This window comes from Eptatretus burgeri, chromosome 8, assembly GCF_056783735.1.
Source record: "Eptatretus burgeri isolate ZD-2024b chromosome 8, Ebu_testis_v1, whole genome shotgun sequence".
Taxonomy (NCBI): domain Eukaryota; kingdom Metazoa; phylum Chordata; class Myxini; order Myxiniformes; family Myxinidae; genus Eptatretus; species Eptatretus burgeri.
In genome coordinates, this window is record NC_140968.1 from 65192135 (window position 1) to 65220019 (window position 27885).

At 41.9% G+C, this 27885-nt stretch overlaps 1 protein-coding gene and 1 long non-coding RNA gene across 2 annotated transcripts in view; one reads left to right on the top strand and one right to left on the bottom strand.

Annotated features, from left to right (window-relative positions):
* The window catches only part of LOC147021910 (uncharacterized), a 135027-nt gene that overhangs the window by 79826 nt on the left and 27316 nt on the right, over nt 1-27885 (bottom strand). The gene's annotated exons all lie outside the window — the stretch shown is intronic.
* LOC147021913 (olfactory receptor 52E8-like) lies at nt 14702-16096 on the top strand. The gene is made up of 2 exons (XM_085893525.1): nt 14702-15259; nt 15367-16096. Exons 1-2 carry the CDS (start codon nt 14702-14704, stop codon nt 15667-15669), a joined length of 861 nt encoding a protein of 286 aa, XP_085749651.1. The 3' UTR covers nt 15670-16096.

A 27885-nucleotide genomic window follows, 5' to 3' on the forward strand; every position in this document is an offset into this window, starting at 1 on the left:
AGCGCATCTGATAACTTGAACGAGTACTTCACATCAACCGACCTCATGGCATATATGGACTTGGGTGAAATGCTCCTGTCTGGGTCATTCAAACCACAAATAGTCCGCAAATATCCCGAACTGTCAGATTCCCTTGAGCAAGAACTTGGCTTCTTTCGTAACCAGTTCAGTGGTTCATCTGTTGAGGATTACCGCAAGATATTTATAGACATGGTGCCGGAAGTCTGTCGAATGTTCCCACAGGTAGAACGTTTGCTTAGGCTTCTACTGGTTTCCCCAGCATGTTCATGCGAAGCTGAACGGTCATTCAGCGCACTCAGACGTATGAAGACTTGGTTACGTTCCACAATGACCCAACAACGCCTCAACCATCTCATGATGTCATGTTCACCGAGATCGTCTGACTGCACTTGACCCCCAAGACATTGCTACAAAGTTTTTAACTGGATCGGCAGACAAGAGGGTTCATATTTTTGGCAAGTTTACCATACTCGTGTAATATCAATTTGTATGTCGGTCTAGTTTTCAGTGTATGTTTAGTGAATCAGTTCAAGGGTCGTGAGAAGGAGGCTTCATAAACAATCCTTTATGTGTATATATATATATATATATATATATATATATATATATATATATATATATATATATATATATATATATATAGTTGCGAATTCGCGCGCGCCGGCGTGCGATCGGCCGCTCGACTCGAATGGCGGCCGCCTCGCCCACCGGAACGGACAATTCTGTCGTGACCCTCTCGGAACAACGCGGGAGCTAGTCACGGGTGGGGGTTTAACCCCACCACGACCGTGCCAATTGCCCACCCGCGCAGGATAGGGTTGCTCGCCAAATTCGATTTACCTAAGTACCTGCGCGGATGGTCGACCGGGCGAAGTACCTCGGCGCAGGCCGACTCCGGACACGAACCACTTAAGCGGTCCGTTCCGTGCTATCGGGATAACCGAGCGGTGTTATCGTCGGCGTCGACGGTTCCGATTAATTATCGGGCGTATTAAGCACACTACGAACCCTTTACGTGAAGCAGGAAGGAGGGTCAATAAAGAAAAGACGAAGCGAAACGGGAAAACAGTTCACACAATGCACATTTATTACGCGACACACGGGAAGCACACATATACAGCCAAACAGTCAAAATGCACAGGTATGCATTTACAACAAAAGAAACAATGACGCAGAGTTACTACCGAATACGCGCACACATGGCAACACTTATACAGTTCTATTTACAGACGGCGCCAACACACGTTTACTCAAAAGCAAAGGAAAGAAGCCACCCTCATAGACAAGGGGGCAGACGGATCTGTAGGCCAATATGCGCGCGTGACCTGAAGGAGCGGCCAGGTCCGCGAGACCGGGTGGGTCCTACCCGCGTCCTCGTGATGCGTTGGCGGACGAGCCGCAGATGTAGCCGCGTGGCTGTGCCCGTACTCCTTGGCGGGTTTCGTTGGCACGACGTTTGGAGTGGGGTGGAAACTGTGCCCCCTTGTTGCACTATCTCAGCGCGGGGAAAAGGGGGAATTGTTGATGCCCTGGAGGAGGAGAATGGCTGGCTGGCTTGTGTCCCGCGACGAGCGATCTCACACCGCGACCTTGTCGCCGACCGCCGTCCTTCTCGCCTCGGACCCGAGCTCCTTTGCTTCTTCCCGCAACTCTCCTCAGCCGACTGCAGAACCCAACTCGATGCCTTCGCCACCCGACTCCACTCTCTGCCACACCGATGACTCGACTCACTCTGCCCTGCCGACACACACTGCTACTGCCACACTTTGCTCTCCAACCAAAAACTGACTCTGCAACGATTCGCCTTGCGCTCGCCGTTTTATAGGCCGGCAGGAGAAAACAATATGCAAATTTCCGGATCAGGATGACCTTGGGGGCGGAGCCACGCTCGCCAACTGGACGGAGGTAAAGTGGGCGTGAACCTCCCCTGATCCTAGAATTTGCATGTATCGATTTCACACAGACGCGCCTGAAGACGGGGCCAAGCCGCTCCGCGCTTGCTAATTGGACGGATCAGAAGTGGGCGTGTAGCGTTCTTGATCCGAATTCTCCCTCGGAAAGGCCGCTATTTGCACTCGCGGCTCAGTGCGTATCGTTGAACGAGCCCAAGAGAGCCCGACGCTCAGTGTTCACAGGTGGTGCGGGAATGGCCGAAGAAGGAGAGAGGTGAGGGTGGTGGAGGGTTTATCGGTGGGGTTTGATGGTTATGGTGCCGTTTGGGAATGACTGTGATGCGATGTTTGCGGGATTGAGTTGTGAAGGTAAAGGTCGTGGCTGTTGGCGTTATTGTTGTCTGAGGGTTGGAGCGTGGTTGTAGTTGGTGACGATGGCTGGCATGGTGGTTGTTGTGTGATGGCGGTTGAGACGTGGTTGGTTCAAAATAAAGATTTACAGAAAAATAAAGAACAGAAAAACGGCATTCTCAAAGCGTCGCAGCCCGAATGAATCACATAAATTCCCTCTAAACAACGGGTTTGGGGCTAACTACACATGTACTTAGAGTTATCTCACCTACGGGCCCTTCATGGTGTAATACGAATTTTCACAGCCGCAACACCACCCCCTCCCCTTTTTACAGACTCGTCCCGAGTCGTCAAATTCTCGTGTGCCATCATGTGTAGTTCTCCCCTCGTACGTTTTACCTTCGGATCCCTGAGTGCGACATTCATGGTATTCGTGTCCCCAAAATAAATAACCTGAGGGCTGAGTAACTAACGAACAAACACACTCACTCAGACGACTTAAATAAAATTGCCGGCACGAAACAGACATGCCGGGGGCGCACTCATATTTACAGTACATCTTAACTTACAAATTTTACACTAAAGCATGGCCCAGGATCGATGGACTCTGCAGGAAAAAGAAGTCAACAGTCAACGGTGAACCGGCGCACGGGCCACCACTGCAGGCCCGTGTTGTAGCTGCCAACACGACAGTCCTTGTGGCTTGCCGACGATCCTGGCACACATGGCAATGAACAAGGGGGGGCAAAGCAAAATTGAACGGGGCTGGTGAACAGGGACAGTGGGCATGGCATGGCAAAGGCAGCAAGCAAACACAGCCTGCAGAACCAGGCCGTTGCAGGCAAACACAGCCGGCAGACGAACTGGCTGGCACAGGCCTTGCAGTAAAAACAGCGGGCAGATGAACTGGCTGGCACAGGCCTTGAAGCACAGCAGCTGCAGACGATCAGGCTGGTACAGGCCTCGCAGCAAAACACAGCTGCCGATGAAGTTGGCCGGCCTTTGCCTTGCAGTGGAGGTTGGTGGAGGGAGTGCGGTGGTGCTTGCCACTCGGAAGGCAGGCTCGGACCTACCCTACGGTCTCCCTCCCAACCTATCGCCTTTGCCTGTCACTGTCCATACCCACTCCCTTAATTTGTAAAACCCAATTTAGCCCCAACTTATTTTTTTGTTATTTTTATTTTTACTTCCCCACTATAAATCGTCCCCTAACCCCCTTTACTGTCCTTGTTCGGCTTGTCCCCATGGGCCCTTGGACTACCACAGCCGACTAGCCTGGTGCCCGGGGTACCCACTCAGCGATACTCAGCTTTCGCAGCCAAGCTCCCAGCCCGTCAACAGGGCTCCTACACCCCTCCAAACGGGTTTCGAGCCTACTTTCCCACCAACAACAAAACGACTTCCATTTTTGTTAATTTAACTTACCCAGCTTACTCACTTTACACTGACCCCGGGGTCCCTTGGGCGGGAGTCACTCCTCCCCCCAATCACTCATCGCACCATGCATTCCACATTCGCTCCATTCACACAGACCCGCTGGCCTCACTCACTCACCAAGCACGTGTCCACTTTACACATCACAACTCACCGCTGGATCTCTGTCATCCTTCTGACTACCTCGCCTAACTAACTCGTGCTCCCACGTCATCCCTAAAACTACAGCACGTTCCTTTTAACACTACGTAGCTAAGCTGCGTCCCCTCTACACACTCAAAGTCGTCACTGTCTCCAAAATGTCATTTCCCATTTCCCTTCCTAAATCTCAACTAAAATCCCTCTAACTAATCCATTCCACGGGCCCCATGAGGACTTACCCCTGCCCCATGAAGCCGGTCTAGCTAAGCTAACCCTTCCCCCTAACTAGTTTCATCCTGTGCCCAGGCCAAGGGATCATCCACCCCTTGCCCAGGAATCCTGTTCACCCGAAAGCAAGGCTTGCTCCTTTTTTTTTTTTATTGCGCAGCACCAGCGCGGAAACTCGCAACCTGCACACCAGCACGGCAATTCACAGCCGCACACCTTTGGCGTGACGTCATGGCAGCTGTTCACGTCCCTCGTCCCTCTTGGACGGTACCATCCGGCAGGGATTCACCCTCCTGCCGGATTCCAACCATACACGCAGCCATGACATCACCCGGCGCATTAAAAAAAACACAAGCCTCACGTCTCGAGGGGTTCCCCACGTGAACAGATGTGCTTTGCCCGTTGGAGCTTAACACACACGCCCGCGTGGAGAACCCATCCGGTCCAAATCCGAAATCCTGCCTAAACTTTGTCCATCGCGGGATCGGCAACATTCACCGCGCTCGTTTCCGGACCGGGTTTCACTCCCGCAAGCGAGCACGTGGGGGCCTCATGCGTTGCTCGGCATGGACCTCACGCTCGCTGCTGGGTCAACCCAGCGCGGTCCTCGTTACAGCTACGGCCGCTATTCGGCCTTTGTCTCTCTTTCGCTGTCGTCGTCTCCATTCAACCCACGCACACCTGCGTGTCACAACACTCACTCTCCATTCCATCAAACTCACATTCACACCGGGAGACGCGGCTGCATGTTCGCGCATGCCCACCATCATCTCCCTCACATACCACTCTCTCACACACACGGTCCCTCTCACACTCGCACACGCGGTGATACTCACACGCGGTGCCTCATCCACACACGGCATGCTGAGAAGCACGCACTTCGGCACACTCGCCACCACACCACTCACACACGGGGCCGCTTCCACACACGGGGGCGCACTCACACCTTTCACCACACACACCGGGACAACCACACTGGGGATCAGTGCCACCCCAAGGGTTTCCGGGGCCTCTACACCCCCCCCCCCCAAGCTCGGCGTGCACCAGTCCACAGCACTCCTCCCCTCGACCTCACAAAGCACGACCGAACCCACCTGGTCGTGATCCGCCTCAAGGGGGCACAGCATCTCCCTCTGTTCCTGAAGGAGGCGATCCGGCTGCTCGCACCGGTTCCCCAAACAGTCCACCAGCTCCCCCTCATCGTCCTCCACTAACTCCGTGTGTGTGTGTTCGTCACTAACCCCATCCAATTCACTCTATCTCCCATGTCTCTGGCAATACTTCCATTTCCTTCTTTGTCTTTGTTACTTCCCTCGTCTCCTTTTTTATTTGCGTCTCCTTTATCAGGGCCCGCCCCAATTGTTCCTTCATCCGACGAGTGACGTCAATCAAGTCCTGCACCACCAACATTGCTCCTTGTGGTGCTGTCACACATCCTACCTTATTACGTTGTTCCACTTCCTGGCTCCTTCTGAGTCGTTCCTCCTCTCGGAACTTCCTGAGTTCTTCGTTCTCCCTCCGGAGTTTTTCAATCTCCGTGGACTCCAATCTTGCTCCCCGTTTTAGTTGTTCAATTTCCAACTCACATTGTTCTTGTTTTCTACCCCACAGTTTCTCCTGCTCTTCATTTTCCAATCTCATCGTTTCTTTCAATTGGCTCATTTCCTTCTTATGTTTCATTCGCTGTTCTCTCATTACCCTTCCTCGTTTCCTCTCCTGTCTTTCCTTCTCCAGTTTCGTTGTTTGCTTCATTTGCTGCTGTCTCATTACTCTTCCTTGTTTCCTCTCCTGCCCTTCCTTCTCCAGTTTCGTGGTTTTCTTCATTTGGTTAATTTCCCTTTTATGTTTCATTCGCTGTTCTTTGTCTATCTCTTCGTACTCCAGCCTCACCTTTTCTTCCAATTGGTCAACCTCGGCTTCATGTTCCTTTTGTTTTCTATCCCATTGTTCCTCTCGTTCTTCCCTCTCCAATCTTGTTGTGTCCTTCAATCTCCTGATTTCTCCTTCCTGCTTCATTCCTTGCTCCTTCAACTTCTCCTCGTATTCCAACCTATTTTTTTCCTTTTGTGGTTCAGTTTCAAATTCATACTCTTTCGGTTTTTTATTCCACTGTCTCTTGTTCCTCGTTCTGCAATCTCATTATTTCCTTTAATTGACGGATTTCCTTCTCCTGTCTTAATCTTTGTTCTTTCAGTACTCTTTCTTGTTCCTCATTCTGCAATCTCTTGGTTTCCTTCCATTGATCGATTTCCTTCTTCTGTCTCATTCGTTCTTCCATCATTACTCTTTCATGCATCTCATTCTTTAATCTGGCCTTCGCTTCCAGCTGTTCAATCTGTACAGTGTGGTTCCTTAATGTTTCATTCTCTGCTGTCGTTCTTTCTTCTCTCACCATCCTCAACTCGTTTTGTAATTCCGTCTCTTTGTTTTGGTGTTTCTGTAACTCAGAAGCTTTCTCTTCTAATTCTTCTCTCATCTCCGCACACTCCGACCTTGCTTTGGCTTCTAATTGTTCAATCTGTACAGTGTGGTCCCTGAACGTCTCATTCTCTGCTGTCGTTCTTTCTTCTCTCAACTTCTCCAGCTCGTCTTGTAATTCCCTTTCTTTGGCTTCGTGCTCCAGTATCTCATCAACTTTTTTTCCATTTTTCCTCACTGTTCATCCCTTTCCCTGCTCACCTCCTCATACACCAACCATGCTCTTCTCAATTGTTCCTGATATTCCTTTTCTCGTGTTACCTTCTCCTCCAGTTGCTTTACCCCCAAATTGCGTTTCCGTTTTTGCTCTTCTAACTTTTTCTTCAGCTCGCTCTCCGCTTGTTCCCACTTAGGATACTCAACTCTATTTTCCCTATTTTTCCCTTTAATTGTTTTACTTCCAGCTCGTGTTTCTGTTTTCCTTTTTCGAGTTCAGTCCTCCATTCTTACTATGTCCGGCGTAGGCGCGCTTGACCTCGCCTGCCATGCCCACGTGGTTTGAAACGATTGTTGGGAGCGCTCGCCTCGTGTTGCGCCATTTGCCGCGCCATAAATAGCCGCTCGCTCCGTGCTGCGCTGAGGTGCAATCGCGCTGCCATTATGTGACCCAGTTTGCCGGCAAAGTATGTGCTCAGAGTATGAGGGTGAGCTCCCTCGTGATTTAAAATTACAAAGAGGAGTACCATCCCGGGCCATGGATTCTAAATTATTACACATATACATTTCTACCCCCGGCACCCACTCGCCTTGAGACACCATCTTATTTCTCGTTAGGGGTTAATTTTAATTGCTCGTAATTTGGAGGGAATCGGGGGTCACTCCTCTCACCCCTGAACCGATTCCCCGTGAATTTAGCTTGGAGACGGGGGAGTTTGTTTCCCACTCTCTGACACCAGTGTTGCGAGGAGGGGGATGGGTTCGTGTCCCACGACCTGACACCAGTGTTGCGAATTCGCACCCGCCGGCGTGCGATCGGCCGCTCGACTCGAATGGCGGCCGCCTCACCCACCGGAACGGACAATTCTGTCGTGACCCTCTCGGAACAACGCCGGGAGCTAGTTACGGGTGGGGGTTTAACCCCACCACGACCATGCCAATTGCCCACCTGCGCAGGATAGGGTTGATCGCTAAATTCGATCTACCGAAGTACCTGTGCGGATCGTCGACCGGGCGATCGTACCTCGCCGCAGGCAGACTCTGGACACGAACCGCTTAAGCGGTCCGTTCCGTGCTATCGTGACAACGGAGCGGTGTTATCGTCGGCCTCGATGGTTCCGATTAATTATCGGGCGTATTAAGCCCACTACGGACCCTTTACGTGAAGCAGGATGGAAGGTCAATAAAGAAAAGACGAAGCGAAACGGGAAAACAGTTCACACAATGCACATTTATTACGTGACACACGGGAAGCACACATATACAGCCAAACAGTCAAAATGCACATGTAGCAGTTACAACAAAAGAAACAATGACGCAGAGTTACTACCGAATACGCGCACACACGGCAATACTTATGCAGTTCGACTTTACAGACGGTGCCAACACACATTTACTCAAAAGCAAAGGAAAGAAGCCACCCACATAGACAAGGGGGCAGACGGGCCTGTAGGCCAATATGCACGCGTGACCTGAAGGAGCGGCCAGGTCCGCGAGACCGGGTGGGTCTGACCCGCGTCCTCATGACGTATTGGCGGACGAGCCGCAGATGTGGCCGCATGGCTGTGCCCCGACTCCGTGCTCCTTCGCGGGTTTCGTTGGCACGATGTTTGGAGTGGGGTGGGAACGGGGCCCCCTTGTTGCACTATCACAGCGTGCGGAAAAGGGGGAATTGTTGATGCCCTAGGGGAGGAGAATGGCTGGCTGGCTTGGGTTCCGCGACGAGCGATCTCACACCACGACCTTGTCGCTGACCGCCGTCCTTCTCATCTCAGACCCGAGCTCCTTTGCCTCTTCCCACAACTCTCCTCAGCCGACTGCAGAACCCAACTCGATGCCTTCGCCACCCGACTCCGCTCTCTGCCACACCGATGACTCGACTCACTCTGCCCTGCCCTGCCAACACACTCTGCTCTCCAACCAAAAACTGACTGTGCAACGATACGCCTTGCGCTCGCCGTTTTATAGGCCGACAGGAGAAAACAATATGCAAATTTCCGGATCAGGATGACCTCGGGGGCGGAGCCACCCTCGCCAATTGGATGGAGGAAAAGTGGGCGTGAACCTCCCCTGATCCTAGAATTTGCATGTATCGATTTCACACAGACGCGCCTGGAGGTGGGCCAAGCCGCTCCGCGCTTGCTAATTGGACGGATCAGAAGTGGGCGTGTAGCGTTCTTGATCCGAATTCTCCCTCGGAAAGGCCGCTATTTGCACTCGCGGCTCGGTGCGTATCGTTGAACGAGCCCAAGACAGCCCGACGCTCAGTGTTCACAGGTGGTGCGGGAATGGCCGTTGAAGGAGAGAGGTGAGGGTGGTGGAGGGTTTAATCGGTGAGTTTTGATGGTTATGGTGCCGTTTGGGAATGACGGTGATGCAATGTTTGTGGGATTGAGTTGTGAAGGTAAAGGTCGTGACTGTTGGCGTTATTGTTGTCTGAGGGTTGGAGCGTGGTTGTAGTTGGTGACGATAGCTGGCGTGGTGGTTGTTGTGTGATGGCCGTTGAGACGTGGTTGGTTCAAAATAAAGATAGAACAGAAAATCTCAAAGCGTCGCAGCCCCAATGAATCACATAAATTCCCTCTAAACAACGGGTTTGGGGCTAACTACACATGTACTTAGAGTTATCTCACCTACGGGCCCTTCATGGTGTAATTCGAATTTCCACAGCCGTAACAATATATATATATATATATATATATATATATATATATATATATATATATATATATATATATATATTGTCGATGTACCTAATTATTCGCGCAGACAGAAATGCCGAGGATTTACACCTCAACGGGACCTGCTCGGAAACGAGCCGCTTAAGCAGCATGCTCCATTGCAATTGCTGAGCGGTTTTTATAATCGCCAGGCCCCGTCGGTCCCGATTGGCTTATCGGTGTTAAAAAACAGCTAATATTCCGAATGCAATTATGGCAGTTCAAGGGAGGAAGGGACGCAATGAGCAGGTGAATATTCAAACAAAGGGGGCATTTATTGTCCACGCATGCAGTCAATGAAGGAATGGGGGGGAGGGGGATGGATACAAAACACGAGCAAAAAGCCTACAGCCGATATCTATTTATTATGTACATGCACTTAACAGTTCTACTTATCGGACAAGGCGCCACAGACTTCCATGCAAAAACCCCAGGAAACAAAAGAGGAGAACAGGGCCCATAGGCCTTTAATGTTCCGCGGAGCTGTGAAGACCGCAGGAGCTCCGCGAGACCATGCAGGTTACCTGACACCCTCGTGGTGACTTGCTGGGCGACCCTCGATGTCTCGTCAACACGGCAGCTGGTGTAACGGCGGCTCGGTTGGTTCAGGCCTTGCCTTGCGGCCTAGTCGATAGGGCCTTGCTCATTTGGAGTTGATGCTCTTTTAAGAGCCCGCTCACTCCTCAGCGTCGCTCGGCCGACCCGGGGCCCGATCACTTCAGACCGTTATGTCGCTGGCTGTTGACTTCTCTCCGGCCAGCGACCTCTCTCCGGCTAGCGACTTCGCTGCTGCCTCCACCTCCACCTTTGGACCCTTTAGACTCTGCACGGCACTCACGCTCGACCGGACTTCAGGCTCCAAACTCTGAACTGCAGACTCCAGACTGCCGGCTCAACTCTCCACTGCAGAGCTCCGTCCTCAACTCCAGACTACTGAACCGAACGACTCGGCGTTTCAGCCCAGCCTTTTATCGGGTTCGGGGGGGGGGGGGGTTGGTCTTTCACCTTCGACCCTTCACCCCCGGCTGGCTCCGCCCCTTTCGTCGTTTTGATCCGATCTTGCTGTGGAACGCGGACGTGGCAGGAATCACCCTCACAATGCGGCTGTGTTTGAAAACACCCTGCCACTTGTTCGTGGACGCCGTTGCTGGTGACAAGATGGCGGCACCGTGGAGATGAAGGTAAGGAGATGTTGTTCGTTTCAAAGTAAAGATAGCAAAAGAATATTGGCTAACTCAAAGATGCACAGCCCGGCACATAAATAATGCCCTTTTGACATCAGTGGGGAAATCTAACCTGGACACGCACTTATCGACATAACTGATCTCTGGGGTACCTGAATGGTGTTCTGTGAATTTCCACAACCGTAACAATATATATATATATATATATATATATATATATATATATATATATATATATATATATATATATATATATATATATATATATATATATATATATATACATATACATATATACATATACATATATATATACATATACATATATATACATATATATACATATATATACATATATATACATATATATACATATATATACATATATATATATATACATATATATATATTTCTTTGATGACACTTGAAACTTTGAAATGTGTACGATTAATGTTTAATTAATTTCGCTCCATCTGCTTACATTTGATAGAGCCTGGTGTTGGCTTAGTGGTTAGGGTGGCGGCTTGGGATCCCAGGGTCCTGAGTTCAAGCCCCGTTGGCTGCTGAATTAACACCAGGGGGTTGACTCAGCCTGTCATCCATCTGAGGTCGGCGAAATGAGTACCAGTGTACTGGTCCCGGTGTATTCCCCGGTTAGAATAGGTATACCATATCCCTGTGTGTCGTAAGAGGTGACCAGGGTTGGCGTCAGAAAGGGCATTCGGCCATAAAACATTGCCTCAAGAAAAAAAAAAGCCCAACCCCTGCACAGCAGGGAAAAATGGCTGTGAAAACGGTCAATATTTTATTGCTTACATTTGATAAAAAGATGGTCGATAGATGGTCAGATTAATTTAAGGGATATGTGTGATCAGAAGGCAGCATGTCAACGAGCGTATAAAATGAAGAATTTGCAAGGGTAGACTTGCTGTGTCCACGCCAGCACGAAGTGGGCTTCGTGGTCTGGACATGCAATGTCTCCCCCACTTTTCAAATGCAATCGACGCCCATGCATACAGTTTGAGATATCAGAATGGGAACTGTTAGTATGGCAGGGTACAGTGGAGAGATGGGGGGGAAGCAAGCTGGGAAGGGCAAGGAGAGGGTATAACAGGAAAGGAGTTAGGAGGTAGATTTCAGGAGGTGGGATGAATATTCACTGGAATTGGAAGAAAAAAAAAACAGAATGATTAATAATGGAAGTCGAAAAAGAATTGCAAAAAATGGGATTTAAAAAAAACTGGAGGTCAGAGATTAATTTTAATACGTCACAACATGGATGTAGTGCAGAAGAATTAACAGAGTGTAGGAAGGAAACGTTGCAACAGATGGAATTTTTATCCATGGTATGAAAGAAAGGTCGAATTGAACAAAAGATTTTGAAGAAGAACAGGGTGAAGAGGGGAAGTTGAAGCCTTGGAAGAGACCGTTTTAAGAGCCCTACGATCATTTAAAACCTTGAAAACCATTTGGACCCTAAAGATCCTTTGAGACCCAAAAGACAATTTAAAAATTTGTTTGGACAATTTAGACACAAAAGACATCCCTGAGGGATGGTTGATGGAGGGAGGAGTTGAGTGAGGGGTACTCAGCAGCTGTAGGAGGGGGGGGTGTTGCAACCCCCAACCCCCCCTCCAGATGCGCCACTGGACCCTTGAGACCCTGTAGGCTCGAAAACCTCTAAAGCCGAGAGACCACATTAGAACCTTTAAAACCTCTCAATCCTATTTGACTCTTTCAACCCCTAAAACCCTACATACCACATTTGATACTTTAGAACCCCTATGACACCCAACACACCTTCGGCTCTTCTCTACGCTTTGGACCCTTTAGACCTTCAGACTTTACACCTTTCAATACCCATTAGACCCAATGGCGGATCCAGGCAGGGTGGGTGCACGTGAACCCCCTCCCTCCGCCCTTACAATTATATCACATGATCGTCGTGGGAGATATCACTGGATAATCGGCAATTGCACATCTTTTGCTTTCACTCTGTAAGTAATCTGAGCCACGATACTTTTCGCCGCGAGTTCTGTGTTAATCCCCACGACTCAGTGTTTAGTTATGGCTCCAAAGAGAAAGGCAACATTTTTGGGATCGTGTCCTGCAGCAAAGTAGAGTAAAATCCTGAACTATTTCACCAGGTAATTCAAAGTTTCAGTGGCTACATCGTCCATTATTATAATTAATGATCTGATGATCCACAATGACGAGTTTAGGTTTAGTGCTCGGGGTCATTTCGCCACATTTTGTTCTTGTCAGTTCGATATTTTCATTGATTTGTATTGGAAACATTTTGTGAATTTACATTGTTGTTGTAAAGATCTGTCCCAAAAATTCCAAAATCCTCATCTTTTCTTTGGAATCAGTCAATGACAGTCCTGAGGCCTTTTAGTCAAGTCGCTCGATATTCCCAAATTTTTCTGTGGAGAATGTAAATTTATGGTCAGACACCGCAAGCTCTGGATAAATTAACCGGTTTTTCCTCGACGATTACATTGACTTGAATAAAGCTTTGTTGGACATGTCATATGAGAACATCTTAACCTGAAGTGACCCCCCCCTCCCTAAAAAAATTTCTGAATCCACCCCTGTGACCCCCTTTAAGATGTTTTCAGACCCTTTAAACAATTCTGACCTTAAATTACACCCATTCGACCACTTCGACCTTTTAAAACTCTTTATTCACTTTCGACCGTTTGCAAGCTTGCCATTTACAACTTTTCAAACCTTTGACTTTTACACCTTTACAACTAGATTATTTCGACCTTTCATTTAGTACACCCTTCCATTTATCTGCTACACAAAACAAGTCCTGGCAAGGGTCGACAACGTCTGATTGATCTTTCTAGATACGTCTGGTATTGGAAGTTCCTATGGAAATCCCATAACATGAAAAGACTCTCAAGCTGCTATCTATCTATACATCTTAACATTACATTTTTCCATGACTGGAAAAGGCAATAAAATATGGGAATTCCTCCAGATTTTTTGTAGTGGATCTAAAGCAACAAAGTCGAAACAAGTGCAAAAATAAGGTGAAGGCCTCATATGTGCAATACAATTAAGGGTTCTGAATAGTCATTCGTGATACCCTCTTCCACCACCACTGGGAACGGTGCTACATGGTACACTTCTGTGGAGAATTTGCATCGGCCCCACATTCGGAACTATAGTAGGAGAGAGCGCGGGGTGAACAACCAAACAGCTGGAACACTCGTCTTATGACCCTTAGTACCACAGACATGCAGACAAAAAGACACTAAATTGCGTATTTTCGTGTGATGACCATCATGAAAGATAAATACCCACGTTATAATCCATTGCAGGAAAAGTGATGTTGGATGAAATGAATATTCCTTGCATATGTCACATATCCAGATCTGAACTCATTGAAACATACCTTGAGAAAGTTTGAAATTAAATATTTTCTCGTTAAGAATGACAAATTACACATTGGAACAAACAATGATTACAGAATCGTTCTCCTTTTGCAAAATATTGGAGCAAAATAAGTATTTATCAGTTAAGCAAACAGGGTCTTAGGTTTGATTTGAAGCGAGATAAATTATAAATCAAAGGAAGCGTTTGCACTGTGTCAGAATTGAGTGAGGCCTCATCTCGAATAGTGGGTGTACAGTTTTGGTCACCACATCTGAGGAAGGATATCGCTGCCAGAGAGGGTACAACATAGGGTTACTAAATTAATTGTAGTCCGAGTTAGACGAAGCGATGAGGAGCAGCTGAAGGAAACAGGACTTTATACATTAGAAAGGGATTCTGACATTTCAGGTAAATGAAATGTTTAATGTAATCAAGGATTTTTTTTTTAAGAAACTGACCAGATTTTAATGAGGCACAATCAACAGGAGAGGGAATAATCAAAATAGTTGCATGCAATTGCCCTCTGGTGACCAAAACTGAAATGGAACTTCATTTTCAATCCACATGGGATTATTATTCTGCGATGAAAGGTGGAGACAGTTGCCAAATAAATGTCCAACATGCTGGCATTATCTTACATTTGGCTTACGTTCAGCTGCAGATTATATTCTTGCATTATATTTGCTTTTCACTCCATTGGACATAACTTATGGAGGACAATGGCAAGCGTGCAAACAACCAGTCTCTGCATCCTGACATGTTTCTCCTTCAGACATACCTTGAGAAGAACAACCATCGCCTCTGGACCTTCATTGCCTTTTTCCTTATATATTTATTCATCCTCGTAGAAAACCTGACTCTCATCATGCTCATAATAATGGAAAGGCAACTGCACAAACCCGTCTACATCTTTCTGTGCAATCTGGCAACGATCGACATTGTTGGCAGCTCAGCAACTGTCCCTCGTGCCCTGTACAGCCTGGTTGTGACAAATGTGATATCATTTCCCATCTGTGTGGTTCAAGTGTTCTTTCTTCATTTTTACACAATTTTCCAAACTGACCTGTTTGCTTTAATGGCCATTGATCGCTACGTGGCTATCCATTACCCACTCCGTTACAATGTTCTTATAACAAACAGCAGAGTCCACAAGGTAAATGTTCTTGTGATATCCTCTGCAATATTGATGGTTTTGGGGTTTGTTTTCCTTTTGCTTCAGTTGACGTTTTGTGAGCAAAAACTGTTGCCAAACTCTTTCTGCAGCCACGTCGGTTTGTTCACGCTTGCTTGTGATGACACAACGTATAACAGTGTTTACGGGACCATCATTTCGGTAGTAAACATCGGTGTCTCTCTCATAATCATTGCATGGAGTTATGCTTTCATTCTGTGGATTTGTCTGCGGCAGAGACAACAGATAGCATCAACAAAGCTCTGCACACATGTGTGACACATGTCATATGCTTATTGGCATTTTTCATGCCTGGTGTATTTTATATCATCTTCCTTCGCATTGGAAAAAATTATTCGATCTCTAATTACTTGCAAGCTATTTTTGACTTGATGCTGTTCGTGATGCCGTCGTTTTGTAACCCTCTGATCTACGGACTACGTATGATGGAGATCCGTCAGGTGTTCAACAATATGTTTGGGAAGTGCTTTTCATATCGGAGATAACTTTTAAAACTATCTTCATGTTAAATGATGCCAAACATTAAAGCTGCATATTAATGCTTTTTCATTTCAGATTGAAAATTTTAAAAATAATAAATAAATAAATCAGCGATCCATTGAAATTAGATTGTTGAACAACATATCAACATAAAAGTACATTAATTACAGTGGAACAACCTTTTCAATTCCTTAATTTCAAAGGATTGAGATCAAGGAAATATTAATACCCAAACACATGGCAGATGCAAATTAATTGAAACAGCACGGTGGACTTTTCTCCATGGAGCTGATCCTTAAAAAAAACAAAAAAAACATTCGTACATCATGTGTATGCTATTAAACTTGCAATCAATCTTTGAAAGCCTGACCAAAATAAAAACAAAGATTAGATGGTTTTACTCTATCATTGTTACCTCCGCCACCAAAGGTAGACACAGGTTATGTATTCACCACTGTTGGTGGGCTGGGTATCTGAAAAAGTTAAGGACCGATTCTGACAAAACTTCAGGGATAGGTTGTGTGTGTGAAAATGATGAATTAGATTTTGATGAAGTGGTATGCATCTGGCCTATCAATTGGGTACAAAACGTAAAATGGTCAACCTGGTGGGGTTATGCACTCTACCAAGTGCCACCTTTCGAATTTTGCTGCCTCTCATCACTGGGAGCAAATAATCTACACATTACTACATGGTACCAACAGAACAACTGAACACCCACAACATGCAGAGCTAGAGGTAGGGCCAGGAAGGCCATGTGGCCTGGGCCTCAAATTAACATTTGTTAAATTAAATAAACTTGAATTTAAAATTTAAATGAGCTGCACTCTTTCAATCTCACCACAATTCAGTCGATAGAGAAGCACGTGTCCAAATATCGTCACTGCGGATGAGGCTATTTACAATTAACCACCAAATTAATCTGGTAATTCAAGAAGGCAATGCTAAATTTGATGTTGAGGGCTAACATTAAAAGTCTTGACCTTGATTTATGAACAATGGGATTGGATATTCCCAGAGTCCTAATTTGTAGCACAGAATATTGGCATTTCATCCGGGTTCTCCACCGGTCGTAACTTACCTACTAAATCCGATGCCGATCAACACTATAGGGTCAGTCTTCGTCATCTTTGACTATTCAATTAATCAGGTCTTGCATTTCAGTTTGAATCACTGCAACTAATGTGTACCCTCTTTGGGTTTCTTTTGCAGTTCAAAAAAAACTGAAATGAAGATAGTCTTTCTGCAGCTGAAATTTCAGCAACAATACAATAAAAAAAATTTCAAAAGACTTGTGACAGGTAATCTTCCTCAAACTAATGTATTGCACGAACTTGAAATTGGATTGCTTCAATAAATACTCGAACTTGGATTCTGGGGTGTTTCCTTATATCAAACTGTGATTTGCATTTTGTTTTGTTTTTCAGTTTGCCTGCATCAATGGCTTCAGGTGAATGCACCTTCAATATGATGAAGCATCGAATGTATCACCATTCAACTACGGGATAGTCGTGTTTGAATGGGCTCACCATGCATAATACCAAATGTGACATTGCACAAGAGAGATCTCTCAATAATTTGTTAATTTAGAAAAGAAATTAGTGAAGCACGTACCGGCGCAAAGCTGAACAGTTTACGTTTTATCTCACAGAGAGGCCTGATCTGCAACCAGGCCTTAACCAATGTTGGATCAGGTTGTCACCTCCCAAAAACTCATCCAAGTTGTCATAAACCACCCACAACATTAAATATTGTGCGATCTACTGTTCTTGGCCACATCTCTCAATGGTGAAGAATCACTTTTGTAAAATTTCTTGAACTCAGATCTCAATTTTCAAAATGGAATTAATTTGACCTTGTGACACACCCAACCCGACTAAGTTTCGTCCAAAACAAGATAGTCATAGACAGGAGAGAAATGGCTGGAAACGATCTCCGTCCACATTCAATGGCACATGTAAAGACGACCTATAACACTGAGTGGGGTGAATATACTGATTCTGGCTCACTTTCCCCCATGTAAGTGAATGGGAGATTTTCAGCGATTCTTTTTTTTCCCCCTAAAAAATAAACAACCCTTTTTATCCCAAGGTATATTTATTTATCTCCCATGCCTGGTGTTGGCGCAGTGGTTAGGGCAGCGGCTTAGAATCCAAAAGGTCCTGAGTTCAAGCCCCGTTGGGCCACTGAATTAATACACCAGGGGGTTGACTCAGCCTGTCATACTTCCAAGGTCGGCGAAGTGAGTACCAGTGCACTGGGCCGGTGTATACCCTGGTTAAAATAGGTGTACCATATCCCTGTGTCGTAAGAGGTGACCAGGGTTGCGTCAGGAAGGGCATCCGGCGTAAAACATGTGCCAAATCACTATGCGGATCATACGGATGATCCGCTGTGGCGACCCCTAACGGGAGCAGCCGAAAGAAGAAGAAGAAGAAGAAATTTATTTGTCTCCCCTTTTAACCTAGGGGCACTTTTTAAAAAATAACCAATGCATATTGTTTAGCTCACTCATTGAACCTATAAAGATTTGCTCAAGTCGTAAAGTCGTCGGGTGAATTTCATCTTCAGTTAGAATTTTTTCATTAATTTCCTCATTAAATAGAATTTCCTCTTTACTTTGAATTCTTTCTTTAATCTGAATTTCCTCTTTTGGAAAGAATGAATTAAGATTTGAAAAAGACCCCATGGAGCTTAGATTTGATGCTAGGTAGGCTGGTGGTGTTCCCATAAACCTGTAAGAATCTAGAAACATAATACGAGTTAAAGGTTTTGTGAATATCATTTTTGTAAATGAAATATAATTTTGACTTGTGTTTGTTATGGCAGAAATATTCCCTGGTGTTTTTGAAAGTTCATTTATAAATAGATGTGTATCATAGTTGGCGCTGTTGTGAAGAAAGACTGGAATAAAAGAAGGAAATTTGTAATTAAGATTACAACAGGAATGAGCGGGACCTCTATATTTACCAGGAAGATGACAATGATCCCTAACTTTAGACTCCTCAATTTCCTCCTCACAAATATGACAGATATTGTTATTTCTAAATTATAATTTTTCTTCTTCGGTTAATGTGATTGGTTCATTTGTTTCTTTCATTAATTTAGTTCGTCTTATACAATCCTTTTCTAATCGTTTTACAAACTCTTGTGAAGCTATAATGTGAAGCTATTTTTCCACTATAATGTTCAAGTTTATTACACTTTTCTCCAAAAGATGATTTGATATAACAACAGAAACCACAAGGAATATGTTTTTGATATTTATATGTATATGATTCTTTTGGATTAGGAGAAGCAGTATTTATCTTTTTTAGGATACATTCAAAATCAGCGTATATCACAAATGGGTGCATGATAGATTTATTATAATCTTCAAAATAAATCTTTTCACCAGGTTTAGGCATTGTAATTACAGCTGATTTATGATTACTACAATATTTTGAATGTTGTTCTAATCGTTCTTTTGTATGAAATGAATTAAGACATCGCTTACAAGGATATATTTTGTTTGCTGTTCTGAATACCTGAGAAGAGATTAATCTTGATAAATTATAATTATTGATGTATGTATAATGTGAATTCTTTCCAACACGAAAATATAAAAGATCAATGTGTGTTTCTTCATTGTTATAATTGTATAAAATTTTTAATATTTGAACTTTGCTTGTATCCGTTAATCCATATACATTTATAGAAAGATTATTCTTTTTCTCAAATTTAGGAATATCTGTTAGTGGCATTGTGAATTTAAAATCTTTAATGTCCAAGGTATTCTCATATATTGTTTTACTCTTTCTGAATAACAATTTGGTGGATGTAAGTGAGAAAGAACAGACCAGAGAAAACATTTATTATCATTGTTCTTAATATTAACAACTGCCTTCTTTGGTTTTATTTCTTTTGGTAATTCAATATAAGAAGAAGCTTTCAGAGGGTTTGATTTTAGAAGGTGTATATCTAAAAAGATGATTTTTAAAATATTAAATCCACTTCCTACCACTATATTATCAACATCCTCCTCTTGTTTTGATAGTTCTTCATAAACCCCACTATTCAAAAAATCTTGAAATGATGTTATAAAATGAAGATCTGTTCTCATATAAGGAGTTTGTTCTTCATCTTGTCTTTTTATATTCATTTTCACTCCCATATAAAACTTTAAAGTTTTCATTTCTTATAATGTCTTTCTAATAACTTTTTCAACATCAGGTTTCACTATTTCAATTGATTCAGCTATTTATGATGGACCGGGTTCTCCAAATTGAAAGATCCTTATTTTTTATATGCCCTTTAAATGCCCCATCAGTGTTTTCAAGATAATAGTCTCCCTTTACTTTAAACTCATTTTTCTTGTGTTTTTTGATTGAAGGTGATTCTTATAACTACTTCTCAAAACATCCTTTGAGCAGATATCACAATGTTTTCTTTCCAACTCAAGAGGAGATATTTGATGAAATAGATTAAATGTGTGTTTGTTGGTTCGAAGGTGTTTTTTTATAATGTTTATATTCGTGATTACAAACATCGCAGTACGTTGTATTCACCATATTTATATAATAAAACTTTACTTAAACTAAAATTTTCTTGATGAAAATTTCATTTAATTTATAGGTGAATCTGTGCTTAAAACCATTTTATCCTCCAACTTTTTCACTTAATAAATACAATGTTTCAAGACACAAAAGTCAAGTTTCAATCAACCTCTTCATTTGTTAAAGATACTGAGAAATATGTCAAGGATGTAAAATTGAACAAAGATAAATATAGCAACTATTGGATAAAAACAATTATGGTGGATAAGATGAGTTCTTCAATTTTCTTCAGTGAAGGGCTTTTAGTACACCTGGAAGAATATCAATTAAAGTATCTCTTACAAAAGTTTCTCCTCTCCTTCTGGTAATATATTCAAAACTAGAAAAAGCAATGAAACAAGAAAAAGTATCAAAAAATAAAAAAACTTATGGATGAAGCTTTAGAAAGAAAAGTTAAGACCATCTGTAATATGCAAGGAGAAATTTGTATTTTTCAACAACCCTAAAGATGTAAATCCTGATGAAATAAAGGATGTTAATATATCAGGTGAAATGACATTTCGTTCGATAGTAGTTAGGGATCATTTTAAAATTACCTTTAATGTAATGGATGTTGTAGTTGAATCTGGTAATGAAAAAAAGTAGATAGATATCAATGGTAATGTTGTTTCTACTAATTAAATGAGTCAATATTCAACTGAAGATTATGGTAGTTTTTTTGGATGATTCTGAAGATGAACTTTAGTTTAAGTAAAGTTTACTTTACAAATACGCTCGACTTCCCTGATTCTCCATATGACAAATTTGAGAATTGTCCTGCATGTGATAGAGTGGGATTAAACAGAGTCAAAAGCCAAGAAACAATGTATATTCTGTGATAATCATCTAATTAATGATAATAAAAAATATAAAAAGGAAAATAATTTTTAGATTTACACCAAAAATGAATTACTTTACAAGATTGATTTGAGAAATGAATGTAAAGTATGAGGGTGATAACACAACTTTCCTTAGAAGGGAAGAAACTGAATGTCTTAGAGAAATGTTCAAAGGATTGTTGTTATATATTATTCACGATTGTCATTTTCAGGGAAATATCAACACAAGATATTGTATAAATAAAATAATGGATTATCTTGAAATTAAACCCAAACTTCGGATAAAATATAGAGTTTCTAAAAAAGCCAATAATAAATGAAATAACCTCTTTTCCAAATATATAAATGAATGAATTTTTTACCCATTTGAGAAAATAAGATAAAATTTAACAAACAGAAAAATCTCCCAAATTCATTAAGATGTCTCATAGTTGGTTCAAGCGGATGCGGAAAAACCTGCTTACACTTGAAGATGCTCTTGACTCCGAACTTTTTCGATTATGATAACTTAATAATTTTCACAAAGTCGAGTTTTCAACCAGATTATCAACTACTCTCACAAGGTTTTAATGCTGGTCTTCAAAAAGAAGATATAATCGGTTTATTTAAACTTCAAAAAAACCTAAATGATTATAACATTGAAGATATAATACAACTATTTTGTGATACACAGAGATGTAAAAAGAAATCAAAGCCGATAACTGGTATTCTTAGTGATAATACGGATCATATACAGTCTCCCCAAGATTTGAATAAATCAAAAAAGAACATCATTATCTTTGATGATTGTGTTAATGAAAGAAAGCAAACGGTAATGGACAGTTACTACACAAGAGGGAGACATTCTTCTTGTAATTGTATTTATCTTTGTCAATCGTACTTTCAACTTCCTCGTTGTTCCATCAGAAACAATGCTAATACTTTTCTTTTATTCAAGTTAAATTCAATAGATATATACAATTTTTGGAGAGATAATTAATTGTTCTACATTATGTAGTAAAAAGGAATTTGGGGATTACATGAAGCACACGACTGAAAAAATATAAATATATTGTTGTAAACCAAGATTAGATATTAAATGATATTTTCCAATAAATAAATGCATGTGAAAGAAAGAGCAAGAAGATTTAAGGAACATCAAGAGTTGTTAAACAACAGGAAGACATAAAGAAGAAATGCAGACAGAAATTAACGGGTGAAGAAGCATTTGAAAGAAAACAAGCGAAATTTTTTTAACCACTTTTAAAAACTTCCAAAGACAAAATTATAGATGTTTCCACAGTTCCAACAATAGAATATACTCCTATAAAACTTCAAATGATAAAAGATTTCAGTCAAATGATGAGGAAGAATTAGAGCATATAGGAGAATTAGAATATGATGATGAAGGATAATTTCAACAACTGGAAGAGATTACTCACCCCCTGATTATATTGTGAATGCTCTTCAAAACAATGAATATTCAGCAGATTCAAAAACCAAAGCAGGACTCATTCCAACAGAACAACCAGCAATATTTAATCTTGTTCAAGAAAAGGTATTGATATTTAATGATGAATTAAAGTTCTTGGGTTCTGCTCAATCCCCTATTAAACTAACTCTGAGATTAATGTTTCTTCTCACAAAAGATGGAAGACAAGGTTCAACTGTGAGGGGTGAATCAAAGTATTTTGATAAACCATTGGATCTGAAAAATAATGATGATAGAGTATACTGTATATTGATCTGCTGAACACTGTTAATTATAGGTTTAGTCTTTCTGATATACATGGCAAGAATGAGAAGGAGAAACACATTATTCAGGCTTTAAGTATCCTTGGTTCAGGTGTTAGTTTTCTTCCAAATGACCCATCACAATTAGTTAAGACTGCTATTGTTGTTAGGTAGTAAGAAGGCTGGAAATAACCATTGTTTTAATAAAGCATCAGCCATTTTAGATCAGTTGATGAACTTGAAAATAATTAATAAATATCAATATAAAGACTTTTTTCTCATATTAAATAAGATGAGAAGCACAATCCTGAGTTTTAATTTCACAACAAGCGACCACACATCTTCATTCCCATACCCACTACAACTTGACCCAACAAAAGAATATGAGGCATCTTTATTGTCCATGGAAACTTATAATACCTTATTTAATATAACTGAGAAAAATGACAAGTTTAGTTATAATCCGGGAAGTGGATACAAAATGATAACAGTATCACCCGGAGCATATGAGATTTCTCAAATATCTTCCGAAATTGTTCGTCTTATGAATGAACAGGGTGATTAACCAAAAAATATTGTTATAGATATTCAAAAACATACTTCAAAATCAACTATTAAACTTAAAAATAACTACAAGGTTGATTTCACAATTGGCAATTCATTTATAGAGTTATTGGGTTTCCCCTCAAAAAGGATTGAAACTAATGGGATGTTTTACAGTGATAATGTCATTCCAATATCCTCACGAACAAATTCGGAATTAAATCACTGCGTTTGATTGATGGTGCTTATAATGATGGAATAAAAACAAATACAATATTTTCATTCAGCGCATACTCAACCCCAATTGGTTATAAATTCAATATGCAACCCAAAAAATCTGGTTTATCTCCCTGTGTCAGGAAAAAACATACACAGAGTAAATTTTAGGATAACCGACCAAGATAATCGTATGATTTCTTTTCATGGAGAAGTTATACCCATCAGAATTCACCTACGTGAAGTTTTCCAATAAATAAATACGATGATTGTGAGGAATCACGAGTTGTGAAAATATAAAATAATTACAGGGGATGGGATGTTCCTTTCCCCATACTAAAAGGGTGAAGGTATGTATCTTGGTAGAGGATACTATAAACGTAAGAGACAAAGGGGTGTCAGACATCAATTTAGAGGAGATGGGATAATTGATACTCTAATGGGTATCGGTTCAACTATTCTTTAAGATAAAGAACTAAATGGTTCAACTGCTTCTGCTGTGGGAAATGTATCAGGAAATTAAAGAGCATAAAAGATGCCCAAAAGGAATCTCATAAATTAAAAGCAATTAAAGAAATTAAAAAAGGTAAAACTCAGTTGTCTCCCCAAGAACGACAGAAAATAATTCAAATACTTGGGTCAGGGTTTCAAAAGTTTTAACATCTTTTTTCCTAAATAAATACAAGTATGGAAGCAATTGATAGTATCTATGATTTGGATGATACTATTATCATCTCAAACTCCACTAAAAAAGAAGATTACTTCAAGGTAAATGCTATAACTGGAACAGACTGGAATGCAAATGGTACAAAAAGTTTTGAAATATATAATCAACAAACCTATTTGAATCTATCCGAAAGTTTCTAGTTGTGTAAAGTTAAATTCACTAAGGCTGGGAATAACACAAACGCTACACTCGTAAATGATTTCTTCTGGAAAATGTTTGATAGTGTTCGTTTGTACATTGGAACACAAGAAGTTGAAGCGGTTGATTATGTCTCTGCTGTATCTGAAATGATGAAATTTACACTATATACATTCAGTGATAGAATGGGAAAGGCGGCTGTCGAAGGTTTTATTCCTGATATGTCAACAGGAACAACCACAGACCCTGGATATATTCGAAGGAAAGGAACGTATCCTGATGATACAAAGGCAGTTCATAGTTTTACTGTGGCAGTTCCTCTTAAAGGTATATTTGGATTTTGTGTTCATGATAAAGTTCTGTATGGTCTTAAAATTAGATTTCAACTACAAAGGAATGATAATGAAAATAGATTACTTTTTGGAGTTGCTCATGCTTTTGAGTAGGGTGAATATACTGATTCTGGCTCACTTTTCCCCATGTAAATGAATGGGGGATTGTCAGCGATTCATATTTTTTTCCCCTAAAAAGTAAACCCCCTTTTTATCCAAAGCTATAGTTATTTGTCTCCCCTTTTAACCTAGGGACACTTTTTTTAAATAACCAATGCAATAAGATAAAGATTTGTTCGGGTAGTAGAGTAGTAATGTGATTTGTTAAAGGTGATTCTAAAGAAATATCTGAAACATGTAAGCCTAGGGACACTCTTTTTCAAATAACCAATGCATATTGTTTAGCTCACTCATTGAACCTATAAAGATTTGTTCATTCTCAAATTCCTTCAATAGTTTAATTTTCTTTGCACAATAATCCCCATCTAAAATATTTTAAAATAAAACATTTGAATCTTTATTTTTTAAGATACCCCTTTTTCTGCCATACAAACGTATAGGGAGAGCTCTCTGACTTGAGACCCATTAGAACAAAAAGAGGAGAATTATTTTCTCTCTCCCTCTGACTCTTACTCCACTCAAAGGTGAACCAACGAATGGGGGAAGGTTTTTAAGTGTTTTCAGTTCATGCCATGAAGATGAGGAAGTATTCTGTGAGAGACAAGGCCTCGTGGTTATATTTTAAATCAGAACACTAACAGGCTAATAAATGTAAGTTTTATCAAAAATCATTCAAAGCATTTTCATTTTTTGTTAAAAATGGATAAGTGCTCGAGAATGAATCGCCCACGCATTTCCCATGCTGAGCTGTCTTGCCTGAAATATAATTTCCCCGTGTGGACACACCCTGAAAAAATTCCAACATTACGCAATTTCACTTCCTCAAGTTGTTTTAAAAGTCGACTCTCACGTCTGAAAGCTTTATAATTTTTCTCATCTTGTCCTATTGAGAAACGATTGAAACATGATCTATCTTTCGTCTGAAGAAGAAAATAATCCATTACAATATCGGTAAGTTTGTTTGTGTTCATCCTCTGAGAATCACAGTGAAACAACTGATTATTAATTAAATCACTGTATGACTAATATATTGTATTTTTTTCAACAGATTGTCTCCAATAACAACATCGTTGATCGCCGATGTTGAAAATGAATTATCCGAATTACACGATGTCTGATTTTGTACAAGAGATTCGGATTTTCAGGGGAGAAATGAGAGAAATAATTACCGACTGGAAGACATTAATGTTATCTCCTATAATCTTGAAAGATCCGACTTCAAGGTGAGAAACACACACGTGCACGTGCATGTGTGAGTGTATGTATATCTGCTTGTCTCTGTGTTCATTTCTATATCTGTCTCTGCCTGTCAATATGTCTCCTGAGTTTTAACACATTACTTTTTTTTATTGTTCAGTTTAAACACCTGTCTGGATGAACCAAGTGCACAAGTTAATCGTCTGCAGGAATCTGACCTGGCACTCAAGGCATCTGAAGTAGACTGCTTGGATATATCATCTGTTTTTACAACTAAATATTTAATATTATCAATGTTGATTAATTATAAATGCTTTCCTTACAATTATATGATTCTTAACTACAAAAAGCGAATCAAGGACATTTAGGGGGGGGGGGGAGTGAGCCCCCCCAACGACCCATCACCCCCTTATCCCACCCCTTCCCCATGTGTGTGTGGGGAAGGGTGGGGAGTGGGATGAGGGAAGTGGTGGGTCAAAGGTGGGGATGCACAGAGAGGATGAGGGGGGGTGGGGGTTGTGTGGGAGGGGCTTGTGTGGGTGGGGTTTATATGGGAGGGGCTTCTGTGGGTGGGGTTTATGTGGGTGGGGTTTATGTGGGAGAGCTTTATGTGGGTGGGGCTTTTGTGGGCAGGGTTTATGTGGGTGGGGCTTGTGTGGATGGGGACTTCTGTGGGTGGGGTTTATGTGGGTGGGGCTTGTGTGGGAGGGGTTTGAGGTGAATGTGTGGGTGGAGCCTGTGTGGATGGGTGGACAATTTTTTTTAATTAAATAAACATGTTGTGTGTGGGGAACTAATTAACTAATTGACTAATCACTAATTATGTGAATATGATGAATGTGGGTGGAGCTTTGTGGAGTGGGGTTTGTGTGTGAAGCTTGTGTGGAGTGGGGTTTGTGTGGAGCTTGGTGGGGTGGGGTTTGTGTGGAGCTTGGTGAGGTGGGGTTTGTGTGGGCAGGGTTTATGTGGGTGGGGTTTGTGTGGAGCTTGGGTGGGGTGGGGTTTGTGTGTGAAGCTTGTGTGGAGTGGGGTTTGTGTGGAGCTTGGTGGGGTGGGGTTTGTGTGGGCAGGGTTTATGTGGGTGGGGTTTGTGTGGAGCTTGGGTGGGGTGGGGTTTGTGTGGGCAGGGTTTATGTGGGTGGGGTTTGTGTGGGTGGAGCTTATGTGGGCGGAGTTAAAAAAATTCAATTTATCTTTGTCTTTTGTAATTCCTGTGAATAAAATGAACCTAAAATCTCTTCCCCTTCTAAATCATATATCTTATAAGTCCAAGGAACCGTATCTATTACATATACAATTTTTAAAAGTTCGTTCATCCATCGTTTAGTATAACCCTTTTCAAAATTAGATTTCCATCTATATATTCTTACGATATCACCAACTTTGAACTTAGGTTTTCTTTCATTAATCTCTTTTTCATATTTTAATTTTGTAAATGTTTCTGATGGTTTCATATTCGTTGACGTGTGAATCGTGTCATTATACTTATCCACGATATCCTGAATAAAAGATTCCCATTGTTGTGAACCGATTTGTGTGAATTTTTTTATAGTCTCTCTTTTAAGGTACGATTAAAATGTTCAACAATGGCCTTCCCTTCATTAAAAGGTACTGTATAATGTAATACTGTTATTTTTTAGAAAATTCATAAATGTCTTGTTATAAAACTCTCCACCCTCATCAGTCCACAATTTTTTAGGTTTTCTCTTACTTTTGTTAAATATCTGTTGAAAGGCTAACAGAAGAGTATTACCTGTTTTGTTTTTTAAAGGAACAACCCATGCGTATCTACTCCTCAAATCAATAACGGTTAAAGCATACT

Coding starts and splice junctions, on each gene's coding strand:
- LOC147021913 (XM_085893525.1), top strand. CDS start 14,702: ATGGAGGACAATGGCAAGCGTGCAAACAACCAGTCTCTGCATCCTGAC. Junction 15,260..15,366: donor CAAACTCTTTCTGCAGCCAC/GTCGGTTTGTTC, acceptor CATTGCATGGAG/TTATGCTTTCATTCTGTGGA.